The sequence below is a fragment of the Mustela erminea genome, chromosome 8, assembly GCF_009829155.1.
Source record: "Mustela erminea isolate mMusErm1 chromosome 8, mMusErm1.Pri, whole genome shotgun sequence".
NCBI lineage: Eukaryota > Metazoa > Chordata > Mammalia > Carnivora > Mustelidae > Mustela > Mustela erminea.
The window spans coordinates 110,535,854-110,560,487 of NC_045621.1; the positions used below are offsets into that span (position 1 = coordinate 110,535,854).

The following is a 24,634-nucleotide window of genomic DNA, read 5'->3' on the forward strand; positions in this document are numbered from 1 at the left end:
ATCATACCATGAAATAAAGAAATCAAATTCAAGCCTGTTTACACAGTAAAATATTCTAGGAAACACTGATAGGGGAATGGGGAAGTCAGGGAAGGAGGCCCATATAGGGTGTGTTATCCAGCAAGTTACCACTGTGGTTAAGTGGAACCCATCCATCCCCACCCCTCACCCCATTCTTGAGTGTCATTCTCCCATCACCTCCCCAACACCCCAACATGTACTTTTGTGTAGACCCTACAGCTATATCTCTGAATAGCCTTCAGTCTCAGGGGCTGGCAGTTGGAAATAAGGCCAGCACACAGAAATAGTAAGCGCCAACATAGGGCCAGGCAACAAGAGGTGTTCATGGCTAACTGAAAACACAAAAAGTATTTGAAAATTGAAATTTTAAGGTATTACTATAATATGATACTCATCACTTTGTTCAAGGATATTGTTTGTTTGAATATAGATTTTTACTTTATCAAAATATTTTCTGGGGGTGTCTGGGTAGCTCAGTGGGTTGAAGCCTCTGCCTTCAGCTCAGGTTATGATCCCAGGGTCCTGGGATCGAGCCCCGCATCGGGCTCTCTGCTCTGCAGGGAGCATGCTTCCTCCTCTCTCTCTGCCTACTTGTGATCTCTGTCTGTCAAATAAATAAATAAAATCTTTAAAAAAAAATATTTTCTGCTTTCATCTGTAAGTGGTTTCTTTAGAAAACCAATTAGCATACTTTTGCTTTAAATAATAACTCATTTGAAAAGCTAATATTAGGGGCACCTGGGTGGCTCAGTGGGTTAAAACCTCTGCCTTCATCTCAGGTCATGATCCCAGGGTCCTGGGATCGAGCCCCACATTGGGCTCTCTGCTCGGCAGGGAGCTTGCTTCCCTTCCTCTCTCTCTCTGCCTGCCTCTCTGCCTACTTGTGATCTCTGTCTGTCAAATAAATAAATAAAAATCTTTAAAAAAAAAAGCTAATATTAGAAAATATTTTATTTGCACAATTCTTGAACATTTGCAAAGCACTTTCACATGTTTCCTCAAGTTAATTTTTACTAAGCTCTCTACCATTACTCCATTCCCATTGGCACTTTTTCTATTCCTAAAACATAGTAGTCTTTTCTATCTTGGGATCTCTGTTGGCAATTTTCTCAGCTGCTCTTTCTACCAGGAATGTTCTTCCCCTCAAACTATTTGCAAGTTTGGCATTTCACACCTCAAGTCTCAGTAATTAAATATTACCACCTCAGTTCTTAGTACTATCTAAACAGAACACCTACTTGCCTTGCCTTTATTCTTTTTCACGTTCACAGTATTTTATAATGGCCTTCAAAGAATCTCATGTATTTGAATAACTCATTATTTGTCTGCTTCTACCACAAGTCTATAAACTCCATGAAGAGCTGCAATTCATAAATCATAGTATCATGCCTGTCAAATTCAACAAATATTTTCTGAGGAAAACAACAAATTAACCGATCAACCAAATTGGGTCCCTGAAAATTTTAAGATTCAAGATCTTGAGATCTCATAGGATCTGAAAAAAACCTCAGAGATTACCTAATCCAATCTGAGTTTCACAGAAAGTACAAAAGTGGATTTTCCAGAACACAGAGCTCCTCAATGCCAGAGCAAGCCCTTAAGATCACATGTATTGACTCACAAACATAAACATAATGATCTAATCATGTCCTAACTAACACAAAAATAATCCTTTTAAAGTTTTAACTTATCTGACTACTAAAGCTCTATTGTCTCTATAGCCGAGTGTAGAGTATAAGAAAAAAAGACAATTCACCAAAAAGTATACACAGTGATAATAAAACATAGATAAGCAGTAAACTTTTTTTTTTAAGATTTTAATTATTTATTGAGAGAGAAACTTGGGGAGGAGCAGAGAGAGTGAGAGAATCTCTAGCAGACTCCCCACCAAACAGAGAGCCAGACTTGAGGCTTGATCTCACAATCCTGAAATCACAACCTGAGCCAAAATCAAGAGTTGGGCACTTAACTAACTGAGCCACCCAGATGCCCCAGCAGCAAACTTCTAAATAATACATATGTTTCCTGCTTCAATATATTCTCATTCAATTATTTGCACAGTAGCATCTTTAAATGCCTTACACAATGTAAAAAAAAAAAAATTCAATTAGTTAAAATGCACAAATTTACTTATAATATTTTATTTCTCTAACATCCCATAATCTTATCAGTCCCTAAATAAATATTCCTAACACAGTCTCTTAGGGGCACCTGGGTGGCTCAGTGGGTTAAAGCCTCTGCCTTCAGCTCAGGTCATGATCCCAGGGTCCTGGGATCAAGCCCCACATCAGGCTCACTGCTCGGTGGGGAGGCTGCTTCCTCCTCTCTCTCGTCTCTCTGCCTACTTGTGATCTCTGTCAAATAAATACATAAAAAATCTTAAAAAAAAAAAAAAAAAGTCTCTTAAATGAACATACTACTTCCCAAAATAAGAGCAACTGAAAGTTAAACTGTACAAGTTTACCTCATTATTGGTATAATGGAGATCCATAGACTGTCCAAAGGCAATTTTAGCCTTAGATCTCAGATCTTCCAGTTTAACTGGTCTGGGGAATTGAAGGATTCTATACAGACAGAATTTTAAGATAATTAATTTTCTTAGGCATAGTTAAGTAACATATTTAAAACAGTTATCTCTTTGGTAGAGAAATACAAAATAAAGTCTGAAATTGCTTTATGAATATTAAAAAAGCAATTGTAAAATGTTCAATGAAGAAAATGATTAAAATTAAACTATGTGACTTCTACATAATGGAATGCAATGAAATGGTTAAAAAGAATGAAGTTTATCCTTAGGGATTTAAATTTTGATTTCTGTATCCTTATCAACTCAACATTTTTGATCACCTATATATCATGTAAGTATATCCCCCAAATAAGTATTTAAAAATTTTAAATTCTAATATTTCCTTCCTATGTAGTAAAGGACTGGCCTGTACTGCCCATGGGAGGCATGCAGCTAAGCTCAGAGATTTCTATACCAGACTGTAAACTCTGTAAGGGGGAAGGACCATGTCTGTTTTAGTCGTTATTCCTTCACGGACCAGTACTTACAAAACTTAATAAACAGTGCTCAGTAAATGGAAAAGAACTGAGGAAATATCCATAAAAGAACAATATATAGGGGAAAACAGGATGGAATATCTGGTATAACCCATTTTTGTAGACAATTCTGTGTAAAGCACATTTACTTCTTCAGGTTATAGGACTTATGAGCCTTTTTAAAGTCCTTAAAATGGATAGCTCTTTCATTAAATGAATTTAATGAGACACTAATAACAGAAATGAAATCCCATCTTCTTTAACTCCTACTAAACTTCGTTAGCAATTTTGTTGTCAATTACCACCACCGCCCACCACCACTACACTGAGATAGAGATACCCAGTAGAAGGCTAGGCTTATACCTTTGCTAATTAATTTATAGCCATCATTCCAACTCTCTTTCTCAAAGTTACTAATTAAATACATATCATATGATTGAGGTCTCTCAAACAAAATTATGAATGTTAACTCCATGTACATAAATTCTATATATCTGAAGGAATTATACAATTACAATGAGGAGAAATATATTTAATTTCCTCCAAGTAAAAATAAAAGGAATGGTAATATTTAAAGGCTGCATTATGCAATGACCTTTTTTATTTCTTAAAATAAAAACATTAATCATTTCTAATGTTTAACCTAAATTCTGAGAGATTCTATTTGAAGTCTAAGTGCATGTTATACATTACCAAGGACTATTCCACTCTCAATTTGTAAGCCATGAACCTCCACTAAAGTCCAGAAAAAAACCCTTAATGGCTTTAATTATGACTCATTTGATTAAATCAATAAACTAAGATGTAATGTTTCTTTCCTTACCTTTTTTCCCCTCTATGTTCAAATTTGACTCGAACATCATTCTATAATGAAACGATAAATCATTTCGGAGATCAGATAATATTTCTAGAATTTCTAGGTCATTTTTTTTTTCTTAGTCACCCCTTTCCTGCCCCCCCACCTTTGTCACTCATTTAAAATAGAGGAGGGGGAAAGGATGTTTCATTTTCAGTGTGAACTCCAATTAATTGATTGTGTCCACAAAAGAGCCGACCTGAGAACGGTGCTGTTGAATCTGGGCTGAAAGCAAAGAACACCACAATCTCTTGGTGTTAGCACCAAGGGTATGAGACACTTGCTAGTCTGTTAAAGGGAAATATAGAATACTATATTCTCACTTTTTGTGTTGAACATCCCAAACAAATTTTATTTATAAAAATCAAAATAATGCTCATTTATAAATACAATACACTATTTTAAAATAAAAACAATTTGCTTATTTTAAATGCTTTAAGAATGGATAAAATATCATCATTAGAGAGCAATTACCACGTTAAATGATACTCTAGTATACCCATTTGGAAAAAAAAATGTATGACAAACAACAAAATATTTGACTTAAAAGTGTAAACAAGAAGACACTTTAACAAACCCTAAGACCGGGATATTCGTAACAAATAACTCATTTAACAACAATATGTATTTATTAAAATATTAAAACAAATACCTGCTTTTTTGGTGATGAAGCTTTTGTTTTTCTGGTTTCCTGTAAAGATAATGCTGGTCGACTGGCTTTATGAAGAACAGCCAAATCTTGCATGATTGAGTTCAAAGCTTGCTGATCATCTGAGTATTTTAAAAATAATATATACACAGGATTGTAATTTCAATATTTATTTATCATAGATATCAAACACAAAATTGATCATGAAATTTAATGCAAAATGCATTAATTTAACACACAAAAAAATGCATCTAGGACATTTTGAATGCCTACACTGATATTTTGGTGAAATAAAATTTTAATTATTTAAAAACTGAAGACAAATAACATTAAAACTGCCCTAGACTCAAGTACTAGTTTCACACTAGGTGTGACATTTACAGGCAAGATAAAGCCATTCTGATTCTTCTAACAATGTAACATCCGAGTATAGTGTCAAAACAGTCCCATCATAACAAATTACTTTCTATGACTCCTAAATAAAACATCAGTAGAGGGTCGCCTGGGTGGCTCAGTGGGTTAAGGCCGCTGCCTTCGGCTCGGGTCATGATCCCAGGGTCCTGGGATCGAGCCACATATCGGGCGCTCTGCTCAGCAGGGAGCCTGCTTCCTCCTCTCTCTCTGCCTGCCTCTCTGCCTACTTGTGATCTCTGTCTGTCAAATAAATAAATAAAATCTTTAAAAAAAACAAATCAGTAGAACACCTAAAATTTTAATTAAAGCAAGTTGGGTGGGGGAAAAATAAAAGACTTTCATCATTATTTGGCATTTATGTTCAAAGTACAAATTCCTTTTAGAGTTTTTCATCAGTACTTCAAGGGAGAAACAAAAAGCTTTATCTGTGGATAATGACCTAATGATATTTGGAAGTGTTTTCCTGAATTTCCTCACCACGAAGTTCAACAAGACTACAAACATTTAACAGACTATTTAATGATCTCAGCCATTAACAACTTAAATGGTAATAATGTAAGAAAAATGTATTCCTTAGAAAAAATGTGGTGATTCCTTAAGTGGTGAACCCCTAAAACTGAGTGAAAGGATCATGAACCATGAACTTTAAATTTCTTCCAAATATATAAATTTCTTAAGCATGAATCTCCAAGTAATAATAATTACATGCACTCTGGAAAAGTTCATGCCTGGCTTAAATCTCTTATCACATTTATATATGCTAATTTCCTTGTTTAAAAAAAATGAGTACATTTTTTTCTATTATAGATGTTAATAAAAAAGTAAAGAGGACCATTTGAATAAAAGTAATTTCTTAGTGAGATGACATACAAATGAAGGGCAATTTAAAAGTCAGGTTTCTGGGGCACCTGGGTGGCTCAGTGGGTTAAAGCCTCTGCCTTCAGCTCAGATCATGATCCCAGAGTCCTGGGATCAAGCCCCATATCAGGCTCTCTGCTCAGCAGGGAGCCTGCTTCCTCCTCCTCCTCTCTCTCTCTCTCTGCCTGCCCCTCTGCCTACTTGTGATCTGTCAAATAAATAAATAAATAAATCTTTAAAAAAAAAAAAAAAGTCAGGTTTCTTCATCTGGACATCAGAATCTAAGTAAGTCCCAATCTATTTTAGCAGTTTATTTTGAATGTCCCTATTAGGATATCCTGCATGACATGGTCATTCCAAATCTGTAAGTTAACTCAAAAAGTGTTTTAATCAAAAATCCCTTAAGTAAATAAATACAAAACATTATACAAGTCTACATCATAAAACTTCTTTATAAAAGTGTTCTTCATGCACACAGAGAAAAATTTTTCTTCCCCATTTTATCCCTTAATTACAGACAAAAGTTGCTTTTGGTTTGAACTCACCCATCACGGCAACCAGCTCAACAATTTGAAAATTAAGAAAATGGTTCTTCCATCAGCATTCTTTACTTCCTGAGGAGGAAAAAAGATGAACACATTAGTAATAGAAATAGAAGAGACAGCCACACACAAAAAAATCAGAATAAGGTGTGCCTGGGTGGCTCAGTGGGTTAAAGCCTCTGCCTTCAGCTCCGGTCATGATCCCAGGGCCCTGGGATTGAGCCCTGCATCGGGCTCTCTGCTTGGCAGAGAGCCTGCTTCCCTTCCCTTCTCTCTGCCTGCCTCTCTGCCTACTTGTGATCTCTGTCTGTCAAATAAGTAGATAAAAATCTTTTTTTAAAAAAGTCAGAATAAATAACACTAACGAGAAAAATACAATATTAATACTTTATATATTTTACTGGGGAAAGGTGCTTTATTTTTGCAAGATAATTATTGAGAATGAACTAAGGATCATTATCATAGTCCATATTAAATTTAACTCAGTATTTTTCAGGCTCCTGTCTAAGCTAGAAAAAACAACAGAATTTTTCAAAGTCAAAAATCTTTTTTTCTTCCACTTACCCAAAGTCGAAAATCTTTTCTTTTTTATTAAAAGGTTTTATTTATTTATTTGGGAGAGAGAGAGAGCAGGGGAGGAGAAGAGGAAGAGGTGGAAAGAATCTCAGGCAGACTCCGTGCTGAGTGCAAAGCCCGACTTGAGACTTGCTCTCATAACCCATGAGATGACAACCTGGGCCAAAATCAAGAGTTGGACGCTCAACTAAACCACTCAGACATCCCAGCAAGGTCAAAAATCTTAGTAATAACCCCATAAATTCCTACAGGACAGATATAAAATGAGTAGAAAAGGTCATTACCTTTAAAGACAAAAAAGGAGAACATTAAAAATATAGTAAATATCTACAAAAATTCTCTTCCAAGAAAGAAAAAAAATGTCAGAATCAACTTTTTCAGAACTCTGGAACTACCCAAAAGACTTGTAGCAATCTGAGCAGCATTTAACAATCTTAGTAAAAAGAGAGCCTCTGACCGTCCCTATTTGTATCTCCCACCCTTACCCCTGGCTCCAAAATAGCAACGTAAACCAACAGTCTACAGTAATTGTGAAAATAAGCAGCCTGACTACCACTGGAGAGGGCAGAATGGAATTGGAACTTCTTCAAAGTCTGATTCCAAAAATAAATGCCATATAATCTATCGAGTGGTTGTTCAATAGACCCAACTTGAAAGGCAGAATTTATTTAACTTGACTAAAGTTCTTCCAGTGCAAAGAGCTTGGAGGGTTTGATGAAATGTAAAAAGAATTGCTGCATATCTAAACGGTCTGAGAGAGGGGAGAACTGTTGGGGCAAACAATAGGTTTTATCCAAGTTGAGGAATGAGATTTCAGAAAGGAGCTCTGAATAGCTCCAACAGATTCCTGGGACTCAAAGTCACATATATGCCCAGAACTGTTGCAAAATAAAGAAAGGCCAAAGACGGCCCTAGGCTTCCACCTAACAACTAAACTAACTTCAGTGACCACATACAACACAAAATACAAACTTTAAACAATTAGTGCCCAAAAGTCACTAAAAAGTAAGAACAATTAAAACATACTGGAGTTGGAGAAGAATCTGATTTCCAGAGGTGGCATACTTTTTTTTTCCTTCGGAAAAAATTCTGAGATATATAAATATAATATGACCCATACACTGGAGTGGGGGAGGGATGAGCAGAAACTGACTGTAAGGGGAGCCCAAATGTTGAACTACCTAGACAGAGAGATTAAATCAGGTATTTTATGGGGGCCTGGGTGGCTCAGTGGGTTAAGCCTCTGCCTTCCGCTCAGGTCATGGTCTCAGGATTCTGGGATTAAGCCCTGCATTGGGCTCTCTGCTCAGCAGGGAGCCTGCTTCCCCTTCTCTGCCTACTTGTGATCTTTCTCTCTGTGTCAAATAAATAAATAAAATCTTTAAAAATGTTTTAAAAATTTTAACACAGAGAGAGAGAGGAGAAGGGAGCTGGGGGAAATTGGAGGGGGAGACAAACCATGAGAGACTGTGGACTCTGAGGAACTGAGGGTTTTGGAGGGGAGGGGAGTGGGAGGTTGGGTGAACCTGGTGGTGGGTGTTATGGAGGGCACATATTGCATGGAGCACTGGGTGTGGTGCATAAACAATGAATTCTGGAACACTGAAAAGAAATTTAAAAAATAAAAATTTTTAAAGAAATTTTAATAAAATAAATAAATCAACTATTTTAAATATGTTCAAAGAACTAAGGAATGTATGAGAATGATGACTCATCACAAAGAATATCAATAAAAACCCAAAAACTTTAAAAAGAAACCTGACAGAAATTTCAGTTGGAAAACTTAATATCTGAAACCATTACGCACACCAACTTATGCATAATGGGAGTCCCAAAAGAGGAGAAAAAGAAAGGTGCAGAAAGAATATTTTTTAAAAAGTGAAAAACTTTCTAAATATGGTAAAAAACAACTTACACATCCAAGAAGTCCAACAAACTATAAGAAGGATAAAAATCAAAGTGATCTACACCTAGATGCATCACACTCAAACCGTTAAAAGATAAGGAATCTAAGAGCAGCAATAAAGTAGGAACTCATCATTTACCAGGGATGCTTAAATGATTTTTGTTGATAACATAAGAAGGCAGAGAGCACTGGGTAACAGTCAGAGTACTGAAAGAAAAAAATAAAAACTACCAATCAAAAATTCTATATCCAACAAAACCATCCTGCAAAACAGAAAAAAAATTAAGACATTCCTACACAAACAAACACAGAGAATTCATTACAACTAGACCTGCACTATAAGAAATACAAAAAGAGTTCGTCAGGCTAAAATATAAAGGACACTGGATGGCAAATCCAATCCACATGCAGAAAGTAATGGTAATTAATTACATATCTAAAGATAAAAAAAGACCGCAAAGGGGCTCCTGGGTGGCTCAGTGAGTTAAAGCCTCTGCCTTTGGCTCACGTCATGATCCCAGGGTCCTGGTATCGAGCCCCGCATCGGGCTCTCTGCTCAGCCGGGAGCCTGCTGTCTCTCTCTCTCTGCCTGCCTCTCTGCCTACTTGTAATCTCTGTCAAATAAATAAATAAAATCTTAAAAAAAAAAAAAAAAACGCAAAAATGTTTTTTGTTTCTTTTCATTTCTTCTATATGTGAATGTAATAGGTACAAAAATGGTCCACCCCAAAGATGTCCATATCCCATTTCCTAGAACCTTTGCAAATATATTTCCTTACATGGCAAAAGGATCTTTGAAGATATGATACATTAACAAATTTAAGATGAGAGAATTATCCTGGATTACTGGGGTCAGACCTAACATAATCACCAGGATCCTTATAAATAAAGGAATAAGCAGGAAAGTGAATGTCAGAGTGATGCTGCCTAGTAAAGGCTTGACCTGTCACTGTTGGCTTTGAAGATGGACCAGGATAGCCATGAGCTAAAGAATACAGGCAACTGCTAGAAAGTGAGAAAGGCAAGAAAAATGGATTTTTCCCCTTTAGCCTCCAGAAGGAGTCTGGCAGAGTCTGGCAATGCTGACACCTTGATTTTTAGCCCAGTGAGACTCATTTCAGACTTCTGACTTCCAAAACTTTAAGACAATAAACTTAGGTTGTTTTAAGCCACCAAATTTGTGGTAATCTGTTACAGGAGTATGGAGCGAGTACTTAAGACCACACCCAGTTTCTATGACTTGCCAGAGAACTCAATTGACTCAGCAATACAGTTCACACTAACAAGCTGTAATTTATTATGCCAAAAAGATACAGGGCAAAATCAGCAAAGGGAAAAAGCACATGGGACAAAGTCCAGGGAAGGTTAGGGCTAGCTCTTAAGGATCTTTGTTTAATAGTCACATAGGACACGATTCCTCTTGCCCTCCACCCAGCCGTGAGTTATGACAACACATGTAAAACATCACCAATCAGGAAAGATTAGAGACTCAGCACCAAGGGTCTTATTAGGAGCTGATCAATAGGTATCCTCTGCCTAGCACACACCAAAATCCCTAACTCCCAGAAGAAAAGCAGGTGTTCAGCAAAAACTATATTGTTTGTAGAAGGAGCTTAGGCACAGTGAATCATTATTATCATTTAGGCAGTTGTGGACCCTGGTAAATTCTCAGATGCTAACCAAGGGTGGACCTCTTAGAGCAGTTCATTCTAAGGATACACAATGAGGCCCACTATGTTAATTCTCTTCTACACAAGCAACAATAAGATATACACAGGTTTTTTTTTAAACTGCATAGAGCAATAATATAAAGTGTTTTGCTGTGCACATAATATGTAATAATATAATTTGTATAATGACAGCAAAAAGGAGAATGGAATTACATTAAAAAGTGTATGTATACCACTATAATTAAGTTGGTATCAACCCAAACTCCACTGTTTTAAGTTATTAATTTTAATCCCAATTCTAGAAAAAAGATGCAAAAGGAACAGAAGAAATAAATTAGCATACAAGAAAATATCTAACACAAAAGAAAGCAATAACAGAAAAATGAGAAACAAAGACCTAACACACATAAAACACAAATATAAAGTAGATGTAATTCTACCCATGTATAATTATGTAAGTGGAATGAACAAACCACTTAAAGAATAGAGATTAGCACAACAGACTAAAAAGCACTGATCCAACCATATGCTGTCTACAACAGACACACACTTCAGATTCAAAGGCAAAACAGAATGAAAGTAAAAGGATGAGAAAAGATACCATGCAAGCAGGAGCCTTCAATCAAGGACCTTAAATCAGTAATCTAAACAACTACCTTAAGACCCTGGAAAAAGAAGAGCACTGTAAACCCAAAGTAAGCAGAAGGAAGGAAACAATAAGGATTAGAGTGGAAATAAACTAGGAAATAAAAACACAATATAAATTTTTAAAATCAATGAGACAAAGCATTGGTTTTCTACAAAGAGAAAATTAACAAACTTTTAGCTACATTAAGCAAGGAAAAAAGAGAAAAGATACAAATAACTAAGCTCAGGAATTAAAGACAGCATTACTACCAACCTTACAGAAATAAAAATAAGGAAATACTATGAACTATATTTCCAATGAATTAGATCACCTGGATGAAATAGACAAATTATTAGAAACTACCAAAATTAACTCAAGAAGAAATTTAGAAATCAGAATTCAATATAAAAACTAATGAGATTGATTTAGAAATGAAAAACTTTCTGAAAATAGAAGTCAAAACCAGATGCCTTAAAACATTTAAGGAAAAATTACTACTAGTTATTAAACGAGAGAGAAAGAGTAGTGAAACCAAGTATTATTCTGATAACTAAACCAGACAAAAACATTACAAGAAAACTAGATACTCAAGTGAATATAAATATAAAAGTCCTCAACAAAACCTAGAAAAACCTAATCTAGAAGGTGAAAAAAAAAAGAGATTATACACTATGAATATGTGGGATATATCCCATAAAAGCAAAGCAGGTTCAGCATACAAATATCAATGTAACAAATAATATTAATAGAATATAGGACAAAAACCAAATGATCATCTCAACAAAGAAAATGCATCTGCCAAAATCCAACTGCCTTAAATACTCAAAAGATTAAGAACAGAAGGGAATTTTCCTCAAGTTGATTAATAACACCTATGAAAAAGCCACAGCTAACATCATACTTAATGGTCAAAGACTGAGGCATGACCCTGAGATTAGAAACAAGACAAGCATGGCTAGTCTTGCCACTCCTTTTTAATACTGAACTGCAGGTTCTATTCAGAAGATGAGGCAAGACAATGAAATAAGTGGAATCCAGACTCGATAAGAAGTGAAAGCATTCCTATTTGCAGGTGATGATGTTGCATAAAAAAAATTATAATAAATTCACAAAAACATTATTGGAGCTAATGAACAAGTTCCACACAGCTGCAGACGGAACAGATTTTTTAAAAATCAGTAGTATTTTTACATACTAGTAATGACTTTATGAAAATGAAATTAAAAATAATTTCCATTTGAATATTATTCAGCCATTAAAAAGGATGAAATTTTTTCATATGCAACAATGTGGACGCAGCTAGAGAGTATAATGCTAACTGAAATAACTCAGAGAAAGACAAATACCACATGATTTCACTCATATGTGGAATTTAAGAAACAAGACAAAGGAACAAAGGAAAAAAAGAAAGACAACCCAAAAAACAGATTCTTAACTACAGAGAACAAACAGATGGTTACCAGAGGAAAGGTTGTGGGTGGGCCCGAGGGATGAGTGAAACAGGTGAAGAGGATTATCCTGATGGCCACTGAGTAATATACAGAACTGCTAAATCACTACATCGTACACCTGAAACCAATTTAACACTGTATGTTAACTATGATAAAAATTCTTATTTTTTTTTAATCACATAAAAAGTAAGTTCTACTTACCAAAAAGAATAAATTACTTAGGAATATGCTTTTAGAAACACAAGTCTTATATACACTGTTTATAAAACATTATTGAATAAAATTGAAGATCTAAATGTACAAAAAGGCATCCCACATTCATGGATGGAAGACAATATTTTTAAGATGGGAATATTTCCAAAGTGATCTATAGATTCAATGTAATCTCTATCAAAATCCCATTGGCTTTTTTTTTTTTTTTTTTGGCAGAAATGGGAAAGCTGATTCTTAAATTCATATGAACTACCAGAGGCCGTGAAGAGCCAAAACAATATTGAAAAGGTTGGAAGATTCACATATCCAGATTTCAAAGTTTATTAAAAAGCTACAAAATCAAAACAGTGGGAGTACTGACATAAGGATCGAGATTGATGGAAAAGAACTGAGTCCTAAATAAACCCGAACATCTATGGTCAAATGATTTCTGACACAGTTGTCCAGACAACAGTGCATGAACAGTCTTCAGTAATGTCACTGACCTGGATATTCACATACGAAAGCATGAAAATGGACTCCTACCTCATATAAAATGCAAAAAAAAAAATGGATCAAAGACATAAATGTAAAAACTAAATCCATAAAACTCTTAGAAGGGAATAGAGGTATAAATCTTCATGACCTTGGATTATGCAACAGTTTCTTAAATGTGACACCAAAAGCAGAAGCAACAAATGAATAAACTGGTTTTCATCAATGATAAACATTTTTGTGCATCAAAGGACACTACATCAATACAGTAAAAAGACTATCCACAGACTGAAAGAAAATATTTGCAAATCATATATTTGATAAGGGACTAGTATACCCAGGTATATACCCAAGAATACTAAAAACATATAACCACATAAAAACATGTACGCTAATATTCAATGAAGCATTAAAGAGTCCAAAAGCAGAAACTCAAAAGTTCATCAATTGATGGATGAATAAGCAAGTAATATATATCCATACAACAGAGTATTAAGTCATTGAAAGGAAAGAAGGACTGATACCTATTCCAACATTGATGAATCCTAAAACATTATGCTAAGTTAAATAAGCCAGATATAAAATGTCACATATATATGACTGCATTTATATGAAATGTCCAGAATAGGCAAATCTACAGACACAGAAAGATTAATGGTTTCCCAGGATGGGGTTATAGGAAATAGGAAATGACCGTAAGTCATAATATGTTCTGGAGTTAGTAGTAATGGTTATACAACTTTGTGAATATATTAAAAAATACGGAGTTATATGTATACTTTTTAAAAAGTGTATTTCATGGTATATGAATTATATCCTAGAAGAACAGAACAGAGGAAAGGGAGAGAGGGAGGCAGAAAGGGAGAGGAAGAAAACATAACAGAAGTGGGAGATTCTGTTAATAACTAGAGATCATTTGCCCACCTAGAAGAGCAACAGGTACTCAGCTCCAATCAACAGATGTCTACAAGAATTCATGCTCAGTTATCATCAAATATGCTGATTTTTCAAAAAGCTCCAAATTTTAAAGTGAGATATCCTCATTTTCAAGTATTAGCAGCTAATTCAAATTTTTTTTTAAATTGTGTGTATTTATGTGTTTTATGCTGCCACTTTGCAACCACTGACATTATTTTAGTAATTCTCTATTGGGGGTGGCATACAAACATACAGTTTGAAAAAAATTAAACATTACAACTGCTTTAATTTCTTCTTAGTTTTAATATTATTTTGAAATGCAAATAACAGTAAAGAATTGTCAAAGAAAATTTTAAATATATATTAACACATGGAATATAACAAAAAACATAAAAATGCCCTTTATGTCACCTTGGCAATACTATACTCAAGGGCAACTACTATGCAACCTCAGTTTTTACGGTATTTTAATTAAGGCAAGTAGAAGGCTAAATTTTAAATAGCTGAGAAACAAAGATATAGGCTAAACCCCCTATTTAATAAATAAGAAATCTGAGGATCAAAAAGGTAATATAATTTACCCAAAGTCATAAAGCTGCACAAAGTTAGGACCTGAATACTCATTTCTTATTTCTCACTCAAACTTTCTACATGGGGCACCTGGGTGGCTCAGTCTATCAAGCCTCTGCCTTCGGCTCAGGTCATGATCTCAGGGTCCTGGGATCGAGCCCTATGTCAGGCTCTCTGCTCAGTGGGGAGCTTGCTTCCACCACCATCATCACCTCCCCCCCGCCTGCCCCTCTGCCTATTTGTGATCTCTGTCAAATAAATAAGTAAAATCTTTTAAAATAAACTTTCTATAACATTGTGTATGTAACTCAAATTCACCTTTCAAAAACGCTAGCATGGGAAATTCTCCTACCCCATATATGTACATAGAGAATGTCACAAAATGGTTGAGGAGGGTTTATTCGGTACATTGTCTTTCTACAAACTCAAATTCTCAAATGAATTTTTTAGTTTTTCACTTAAAATGTTTAAATCAAATCTTGAGTAACCTCAAAAATAAAGTATTGTGAACACAAAATTTTTTCCAAAACATCCCTTTCAGGAAAAAAAAATAAAATTCCCCAAATCACAACAGTTAAGTCAAAGAGGCATAAATCTACTAGAAATCAGCTCAAGGCTGCACTTTTAAACAACTATGATACTTTGACCAATATTCTGAGGCTAAAACTGGCAAAACCATGAAAATAATGAAATTAAGTACACAGCAAGTTAGTAGAAAAAAACTAAACAAAGGTGAATTACATCTGTACCTGAAAGTTCTTATCCACAACTTATTTTTCTGTTTGTAATTTTGACATTTATTACCATAGATTAGTTTTGTCTGTTCATAAATTTCATATTAATTAATTCACATAAGACATACTCTTTTGTATTTATTTTCACTCCATATCTGTTATGGCTCTGAGATTCTTCCCCATTACCCAGATGAGTATTTTGTTCATTTTCATTGCTGTGTAATATTCCACTATTTGACTATATCTCAATTAATTTTACCCATTCTATTACTGATGGACATAAATATTGCTTTCAGTTTTTGGCTATTACAAATACTACAGACCTCCTTGAACATATCTTTTGGTGAACACAAACACGCATTTCTGTTGGATATACACCCAGAAGAAATTGCTAGGTCACTAAGACATATATAGTTAACTTTAACAGATCTGGCCAAGTGCTTTTTCAAAGTAGCTGTTAATCTATATACTGCCACTAGCAATGTAAAAGAGCTCCAGTTTTTCCCAGTCCTCACTGATCCTATTAGTCATTCAGGTGATTATGTAGTATCTCACTACCATTTTAATTTACAATCACCCGATAATTAATGATATTGAATACCATTTCAAAATGGCATAAAGAATTGAAAAAGCATGATCCTATTATATGCTGTCTATAAGATCAAATGACACAATAGGTTGAAAGTGAAAGGACAGAAAAAGGTATCCCATGCAAACAGTAACCAGGAGAGCTGGAGTGGCTACACTAATATCAGACAAAATAAACTATAAGTCAAAATTGTTACAAGACACAAAGAAGGGCATTAAATATTGATAAAATGGTCAATTCATGATGAAAATGTAACAATTATAAACATGTATGCATCAAACAGCAGAACTCCAAAATATATGAAGCAAGCATGGACAGAATTAAAGAGAAATACATACCTAGACATTAACAATTGAAAGCTCAATATTCCACTTTCAATAATAAGAGCAACCACACAGATCAACAAGGAAACAGAGGACACGAACAACACTATAGACCAACTGGACCTAACACACCTATGCAGAACACTCCATTCAAAAACAGCAGAATATATATTCTTCTCAAGTCCACAGGGAACATTTTTCTGGACAGACCATATGTTAGACCACAAAAAAAGTCAATAACTTAGTAAGACTGAAATCAAAGTACCTTTTCCAATCATAGTGGAATGAAACTGCAAATAGCAAAAGGAAAACTGGAAAATTCACAAAGATGTGGAAATTGTACAGCAAATTCTTAACCAATGTTTCAGAGAGGAAATAACAGGGAAATTAGAAAATATCTTGAAAAAGATGAAAATGAAAACACCATACCAAAACTTAACAGGATGCAGCAAAAGCAATACTAAAAGAGAAACTTAGAGCTATAAATACTGAAGTAAAAAAAAAAGAAATTCAAAACCTAACTAGTTTTGTTGACTGCTTCTTTGGCTGTGCAAATTTTTTATCTTGATGAAGTCCCAACAGTTCATTTTTGCTTTTTGTTTCCCTTGCCTTTGGAGACAAGTCCAACAAGAAGTTGCTATGGCTGAGGTCAAAGAGGTTGCTGCCTGTGTTCTCCAGGATTTTGATGGATTTCTGTCTCACATTTAGGTCTTTCACCCATTTTGAGTTTATCTGTGTATATGGTGTACAGAAATGGTCCAGTTCCATTCTTCTACACTGGCTGCCCAATTTTCCCAACACTATTTGTTGTAGAGACTGTCTTTTTTCCATTGGATATTCTTCCCTGATTTGTCAAAGCTTAGTTTGCCCACAGAGCTGAAGGTCCATTTCTGGGTTTTTTATTCTGTTCCACTATCTATGTGTCTGTTTTTGTGCCAGTACCACACTGTCTTGATGATTACAGCTTTGTAATAGCGCTTGAAGTCCAGAATTGTGATGTCACCAGCTTTGGTTTTCTTTTTCAACATTCCCCTGGCTATTGGGGTCTTTTGTGATTGCACACAAATTTTAGGATTATTTGTTCCAGCTCTGTGAAAAATGTTGATGGTATTTTAATAGGGGTTGCACTGAATGTATAGATTGCTCTGGGTAGCATAGACATTTTAACAATATTTAACATTTAACAATATTCTTTTTTTGGGGGGGAATATTATTTGTATTTATTTATTTATTTTATGATTTTATTTTATTTTTTATTTTTAATTTTTTATAAACATATATTTTTATCCCCAGGGGTACAGGTCTGTGAATCACCAGGTTTACACACTTCACAGCACTCACCAAAGCACATACCCTCCCCAATGTCCATAATCCCACCCCCTTCTCCCAACCTCCCTCCCCACAGCAACCCTCAGTTTGTTTTGTGAGATTAAGAGTCACTTATGGTTTGTCTCCCTCCCAATCCCATCTTGTTTCATTGATTCTTCTCCTACCCACTTAAGCCCCCATGTTGCATCACCACTTCCTCATATCAGGGAGATCATATGATAGTTGTCTTTCTCTGCTTGACTTATTTCGCTAAGCATGATACGCTCTAGTTCCATCCATGTTGTCACAAATGGCAAGATTTCATTTCTTTTGATGGCTGCATAGTATTCCATTGTGTATATATACCACATCTTCTTGATCCATTCATCTGTTGATAGACATCTAGGTTCTTTCCATAGTTTGGCTATTGTGGACATTGCTGCTATAAACATTCGGGCGCACGTGCCCCTTTGGATCACTACGTTTGTATCTTTAGGGTAAATACCCAGTAGTGCAATTGCTGGGTCATAGGGCAGTTCTATTTTCAACATTTTGAGGAACCTCCATGCTGTTTTCCAGAGTGGCTGCACCAGCTTACATTCCCACCAACAGTGTAGGAGGGTTCCCCTTTCTCCGCATCCTCACCAGCATCTGTCATTTCCTGACTTGTTGATTTTAGCCATTCTGACTGGTGTGAGGTGATACCTCATTGTGGTTTTGATTTGTATTTCCCTGATGCCCAGTGATATGGAGCACTTTTTCATGTGTCTGTTGGCCATCTGGATGTCTTCTTTGCAGAAATGTCTGTTCATGTCCTCTGCCCATTTCTTGATTGGATTATTTGTTCTTTGGGTGTTGAGTTTGCTAAGTTCTTTATAGATTCTGGACACTAGTCCTTTATCTGATATGTCGTTTGCAAATATCTTCTCCCTTTCTGTCAGTTGTCTTTTGATTTTGTTAACTGTTTCCTTTGCTGTGCAAAAGCTTTTGATCTTGATGAAATCCCAATAGTTCATTTTTGCCCTTGCTTCCCTTGCCTTTGGCGATGTTCCTAGGAAGATGTTGCTGCGGCTGAGGTCGAAGAGGTTGCTGCCTGTGTCCTCCTCAAGGATTTTGATGGATTCCTTTCGCACACTGAGGTCCTTCATCCATTTTGAGTCTATTTTTGTGTGTGGTGTAAGGAAATGGTCCAATTTCATTTTTCTGCATGTGGCTGTCCAATTTTCCCAGCACCATTTATTGAAGAGGCTGTCTTTTTTCCATTGGACATTCTTTCCTGCTTTGTCGAAGATTAGTTGACTGTAGAGTTGAGGGTCTATTTCTGGGCTCTCTATTCTGTTCCATTGATCTATGCGTCTGTTTTTGTGCCAGTACCATGCTGTCTTGATGAAGACAGCTTTGTAATAGAGCTTGAAGTCCGGAATTGTGATGCCACCAACGTTGGCTTTCTTTTTCAATATCCCTTTGGCTATTCGAGGTCTTTTCTGGTTCCATATAAATTTTAGCATTATTTGTTCCATTTCTTTGAAAAAGATGGATGGTACTTTGATAGGAATTGCATTAAATGTGTAGATTGCTTTAGGTAGCATAGACATTTTCACAATATTTATTCTTCCAATCCAGGAGCATGGAACATTTTTCCATTTCTTTGTGTCTTCCTCAATTTCTTCCATAAGTGTTCTGTAGTTTTTAGAATATGAATCCTTCACCTCTTTGATCAGGTTTATTCCTAGGTATCTTATGATTTCTGGTGCAATTCTAAATGGCATTGATTCCTTAATTTTTCTTTCTTCTGTCTCATCATTAGTATATAGAAATGCAACTGATTTCTGTGCATTAACTTTATAATCCTGCCAACGTTGCTGAACTCCTGTATGAATTCTCCCAGATGTCCAGTGACAGATGAATGGATAAAGAAGATATAGTATACACAACACACACACACACACACACACACACACACACACACACACAGAGGAGCATTACTCAGCTATCAAAAGGCTGAAATCTTACCAACGTAGATGGAACTGAATGGTATGATGTAGATGGAACTGAAGGGTATGATGCCAAGCCAAGTAAGTCAACCAGAGAAAGACAATTATATGGTTTCACTCATATGTGGAATATAAGAAATAGCACAGAGGATCATAGTTCCCCTCAATGGGAAGAAATCAGAGAGGGAAACAAACCATGAGAGACTCATAGCTACAGGAAACAAACTGAGGATTGCTGAAGGAGAGGTGGATGAGCGGATGGAGTAACTGGGTGACAGGCATTAAGCAGGATGCATGATGTGATGAGCACTGGGTGTTACATGCAATTGACTAATTACTGAACTCTACATGTGAAACTAATGATGTGTTATATGTTGGCTAGTTGAATTAAAAAAAACCCTAATTGTATATCTTAATTAGTAAAATAAAAACAAACTAAATGTAAACCTTATAGAAGCAAAGAAATAATAAAGGTTAGGCAAGAGATAAAACTAGAAAAAAGAAAAACAATAAAGAAAAATCAATAAAACCAAGAGTTAGCTCTTTAAAAGATAAACCTTTAGCTAAGACCAAGAAAAATACAAAGGATTCAAATAAACTAAAATCAGAAATGAAAAAGGTAACATAATGGAAATAAAAAACATGTGGGAGCAGTATGAACTGTACATGGAAAACTGTATAACCTAGGTGAAATGGACAAATTTCTAAAAACATAAAATCTACCAAGGCTGAATAATGAATAGAAAATCTGAACAGACCTATGATCAATAAAGCTATTAAACCAGTAATCATAAAGCCCCCAACAAGAAAAGCCAAGGACCAGATTCCACTAATGCATTTTATCAAACACTGACAGACTGTTTCTTCTGAAACAATTCTTCCAAATTCTGAAACATTCTTCCAAAAAACTGAAGAGTAAGGAGCACTTCCTTACTCACTGAATGAGGCCAACATTACCCTAATACCAAAGCGAAACAGACTACTAGCAGACCAAATTTAGCAGCATATTAAGAGGACTATATACCATAACCAGTGGGATTGATTACTGAAAGGCAAGGACAGTTCAACATACAAAAAATCTATTTTATATGTAAAATTTTAGTGATTCCCAGAGTTGGAAGAAGAGGGGCAGGGAGAGAGATGTGTAAGAACCACCATCAAAATGGATACAAGTTATTATGTACTTGTCCAAATCCAGAGAATGTATAATACTAGGAGCAATCCCTAATATAAACTATGAACTTGAGTGATTATGAGGTATCAGTCTAGGTTCATCAATTTTAACAAATGTACCAAACTGGTGGAAGATGTTGATAATGGAAGAGACTATGCATAAGAGGGTCAGGGACAGAAAGAATGTGTGAAATCTCTGTAGTTTCCCTTTAATTTGGCTGTGGAACTAAAACTGCTCTAACAAAAGGTCTTAACTAAAAAACAAAGGAAAAAATAAATCAGAGCATGTTAATTCTCTCTCTGCTCAGAACTTTTCAGTAGTTTCTCATCAAATCTTTAATAAACTCAACAGTCCTTGCCAGAGGTTACATGCCCATACATACTCTTGTCTTTCCAATCTGTACCACCTCTACCCTGGTTTTATGGAGATGTAACTGACTCCCTACTTCTTGTCATTAGGTTCTACTACAATAAAAGTTACATTAAATGACACTACTGGATGATTCCTCTCAAGAAAGAAGGCTTGGGGCGCCTGGGTGGCTCAGTGGGTTAAGCCTCTGCCTTTGGCTCAGGTCATGATCCCACGGCCCTGGGATCAAGCCCCACATTGGGCTCTCTGCTCAGCAAGGAGCCTGCTCCCCCCCCCCCCCGGCCTACTTGTGATCTCTCTCTGTCAAATAAATAAATAAAATCTTAAAAAAAAAAAAAGATACATTTAAATAAATTTAAAAAAAAAAAAGAAGAAGAAGAAGAAGAAGGCTAGGGTGCCTGTGTGGCTCAGTTGGTTAAACATCCGCCTTAGGCTCAGGTCATGATCCCAGGATCCTGGGATGGAGTCCTGCATCAGGTTCCCTGCTCAGTGGGGAGTCTGCTGCTCCTCTGCTCCTCCCCTCTGCTCACGCTCTCTTGCTCTCAAAATAAGAAAATAAAAATCTTAGGCGCCTGGGTGGCTCAGTGGGTTAAGCCTCTGCCTTCGGCTCAGGTCATGATCTCAGGGTCCAGGGATTGAGTCCCATATCGGGCTCTCTGCTCAGCAAGGAGCCTGCTTCCCCCTCTCTCTCTGCCTGCCTCTCTGCCTTTTTGTGATCTCTGTCAAATAAATAAATAAAATCTTAAAAAAAAAAAAAGGCTGGTAGCTAAAAACATATATATCCACAGCAATACACTCTGATTCTCCATCTCCTATCCCCCATCCCCCATATCTCACCTGTCTTCTTTAGAATCCTTCCTCCATGTTAAATATCTGGATGTTAAATATCAGTGTTATTTGAGGTTCCATTCTCACACTATTGGTCTTTTCATTCTATTGGCTCTACTGGAGCAACATCATCTTTTCCTTTGATTACAACAACCACAACCTATAAGCTAATAAATAACCCTCAAATCTTTATCTCCAATCTATAGCTCACCTTCACATTTAAAATTACAGAAAATAATCTGAAATTTCAATCCAGGGCCGTATGCTAAGGATGGCAAGCAATAAGCTAAAAAGGGCTTTGATTACTTCCCCCAGTCCCCAGGCTGATCATATCAAAAAATTAATTTGGCAACGCTTTGTATTTATTACACAAAGCCAAATATATTCCCTGATATACTGAGATATTGAGAAGAGGAGGCTCTGGGCAATCGCTCCCTGATTTTACCATTTACATGAGGAATTCCCTCATAAAACTGTCAGACCGTCACATTGAAAAACCTTGTAATTCACAGGGTACTGGACAAAGTATTCTAAAGGGTTTGGCCTCAACAATGGAAAAATTTTGTGATGAACTAACTAATTGCTGCTCTGGTTCCACCTAACAAGCTTAAAAGTTAAAAACAAGGGGTGTCTGGGTGGCTCAGTGGCTTAAGCCTCTGCCTTCAGCTCAGGTCATGATCCCAGGGTTCTGGGATTGAGCCCCACATTGAGGTCTCTGCTTGGCGGGGAGTCTGCTTCCCCTGCTCTCTCTGCCTGCCTCTCTGCCTACTTCTGATCTCTCTGTCAAATAAATAAATAAATAACAAAAAAATAAAATAAACCCACAAAAGGACCTGTTTCTAAGTAACTTACCTAAATCCCAGAACAAAGAATATTTATAAGAACACAAAACTGCAGGGCCCATGAAGGTAAAATTCATAATTTGCAATATCAAATCAAAAAGTATCAAGTATGGAAAGGAGAAAAACATGATTCAACCAATCAAAACAAACAGATCCAGAAATAACAGAGATGATAAAGTCATTAAAATAATTGTCATAGCTACATACCACATGTTTAAAGAGAGAAAAGATGTTAAGTACACACAAGGAGCAGCGCCTGGGTGGCTCAGTGGTTTAGGGCCTCTGCCTTCAGCTCAGGTCATGATCCCAAGGTCCTGGGATCGAGTCCCACACTGGGCTCCCTGCTCAGCGGAGAGCCTGCTTCTCCCTCTAGCTCTGCCTGCCACTCTGCCTACTTGTGCTCTCTCTCTCTCTGTCAAACAAATCAATAAATAAAGTCTTAAAAAAAGTTTTTCCTTGGAGGTTCCTCAAAAAATAGAAAGCTAGCTACCCTATGACCCAGCAATTACACTACTGGGTATTTACCCCAAATATACAGATGTAGTGAAAAGAAGGGTCATATGCACCCCAATGTGCATAGCTGCAAAGTTCACAATAACTGTGGAAAGAGCCAAGATACCCTTCAACAGAGAAGATGTGGTCCATATATACAATGGAATATTACTTAGCCATCAGAAAGGATGAATACCCAACTTTTGCATCAACAGGGATGGGACTGGAGGAGATTATGCTGAGTGAAATAAGTCAAGCAGAGAAAGTCAATTATCATGTAGTTTCACTTACTTGTGGAACATAAGGAATAGCATGGAGGACATTACAAAAAGGAAGGTAAAACCGAAGGGGGGGTAAATTGGAGGGGAAGATGAACCATGAGAGACTATGGACTCTGAGAAACAAACTGAGGGTTTTAGAGGGGAGAAATGTGAGGGGATGGGTTGGCCCAATGATGGGTATTAAGGAAGGTACATACTCCATGGAGTACTGGGTGTTATATGTAAATAGCACATCTTGGAACACTACATCAGAAACTAATGACGTACTATATGGTGACTAACATAACATGATAAAAAAAAAAAAAAATGGGCACCTGGGAGGCTCAGTCAATTAAGTGGCTGCCTTCAGCTCAGGTCATGATCCCAGATACTGGGATCGAGATCCACGGGGGGCTTCCCGCTTGGCAGAGAGCCTACTTCTCCCTCTCCCTCTGCCTGCTGCTCTACCTACTTGTACTCTCTCCCTCTCGAATAAATAAAATCTATGGGGGGAAAAAATGTTTCTCCTATTTTAAAAGTCTCTTTAAAAAGGTAAATGTGGGGTGCCTGGATGGCTCAGTTGGTTGAGTGTCCAACTCTTGATTTCAGCTCAGGTCATGGTCTCCAGGTCATGAAATCAAGCCCCACATTGGGCTCTGTGCTCAGCGTGGAGACTGCTTGTCCTTCTCCCTCTGCTCCTCCCCTTACCCCTGGATCCCTCTCTCATTTTCTCTCTCCAGTAAGTAAATAAAATCTTTAAAAAATAAAATAAAGATGAAAAAAAAAAAACTGGGACACCAATATACCTCACTATCATAGATGCAAAAATATGTAACTAAGTTTTAGCAAACTGGATCCATGCACATTTGAAATAATAACATATCAAGACAAACAGTATTCCAGGAATCCAGAGTTGGTTTACACCAGAAAATA

The 24,634-nt window shown here is 36.3% G+C and overlaps 1 protein-coding gene across 1 annotated transcript in view; it reads right to left on the reverse strand.

Moving 5' to 3' along the window:
- Positions 1-24,634, reverse strand: part of MAP3K2 (mitogen-activated protein kinase kinase kinase 2) — an 85,160-nt gene that overhangs the window by 33,755 nt on the left and 26,771 nt on the right. Inside the window, exons 2-5 of the mRNA XM_032353969.1 lie at positions 6,386-6,454; positions 4,572-4,690; positions 3,887-3,927; positions 2,486-2,585 (exon numbers count right to left, since the gene is read on the reverse strand). Coding sequence (XP_032209860.1) covers positions 2,486-2,585; positions 3,887-3,927; positions 4,572-4,690; positions 6,386-6,389 — 264 coding nt within the window. The 5' untranslated portion in view covers positions 6,390-6,454. The remainder of the gene's footprint in view (positions 1-2,485; positions 2,586-3,886; positions 3,928-4,571; positions 4,691-6,385; positions 6,455-24,634) is intronic.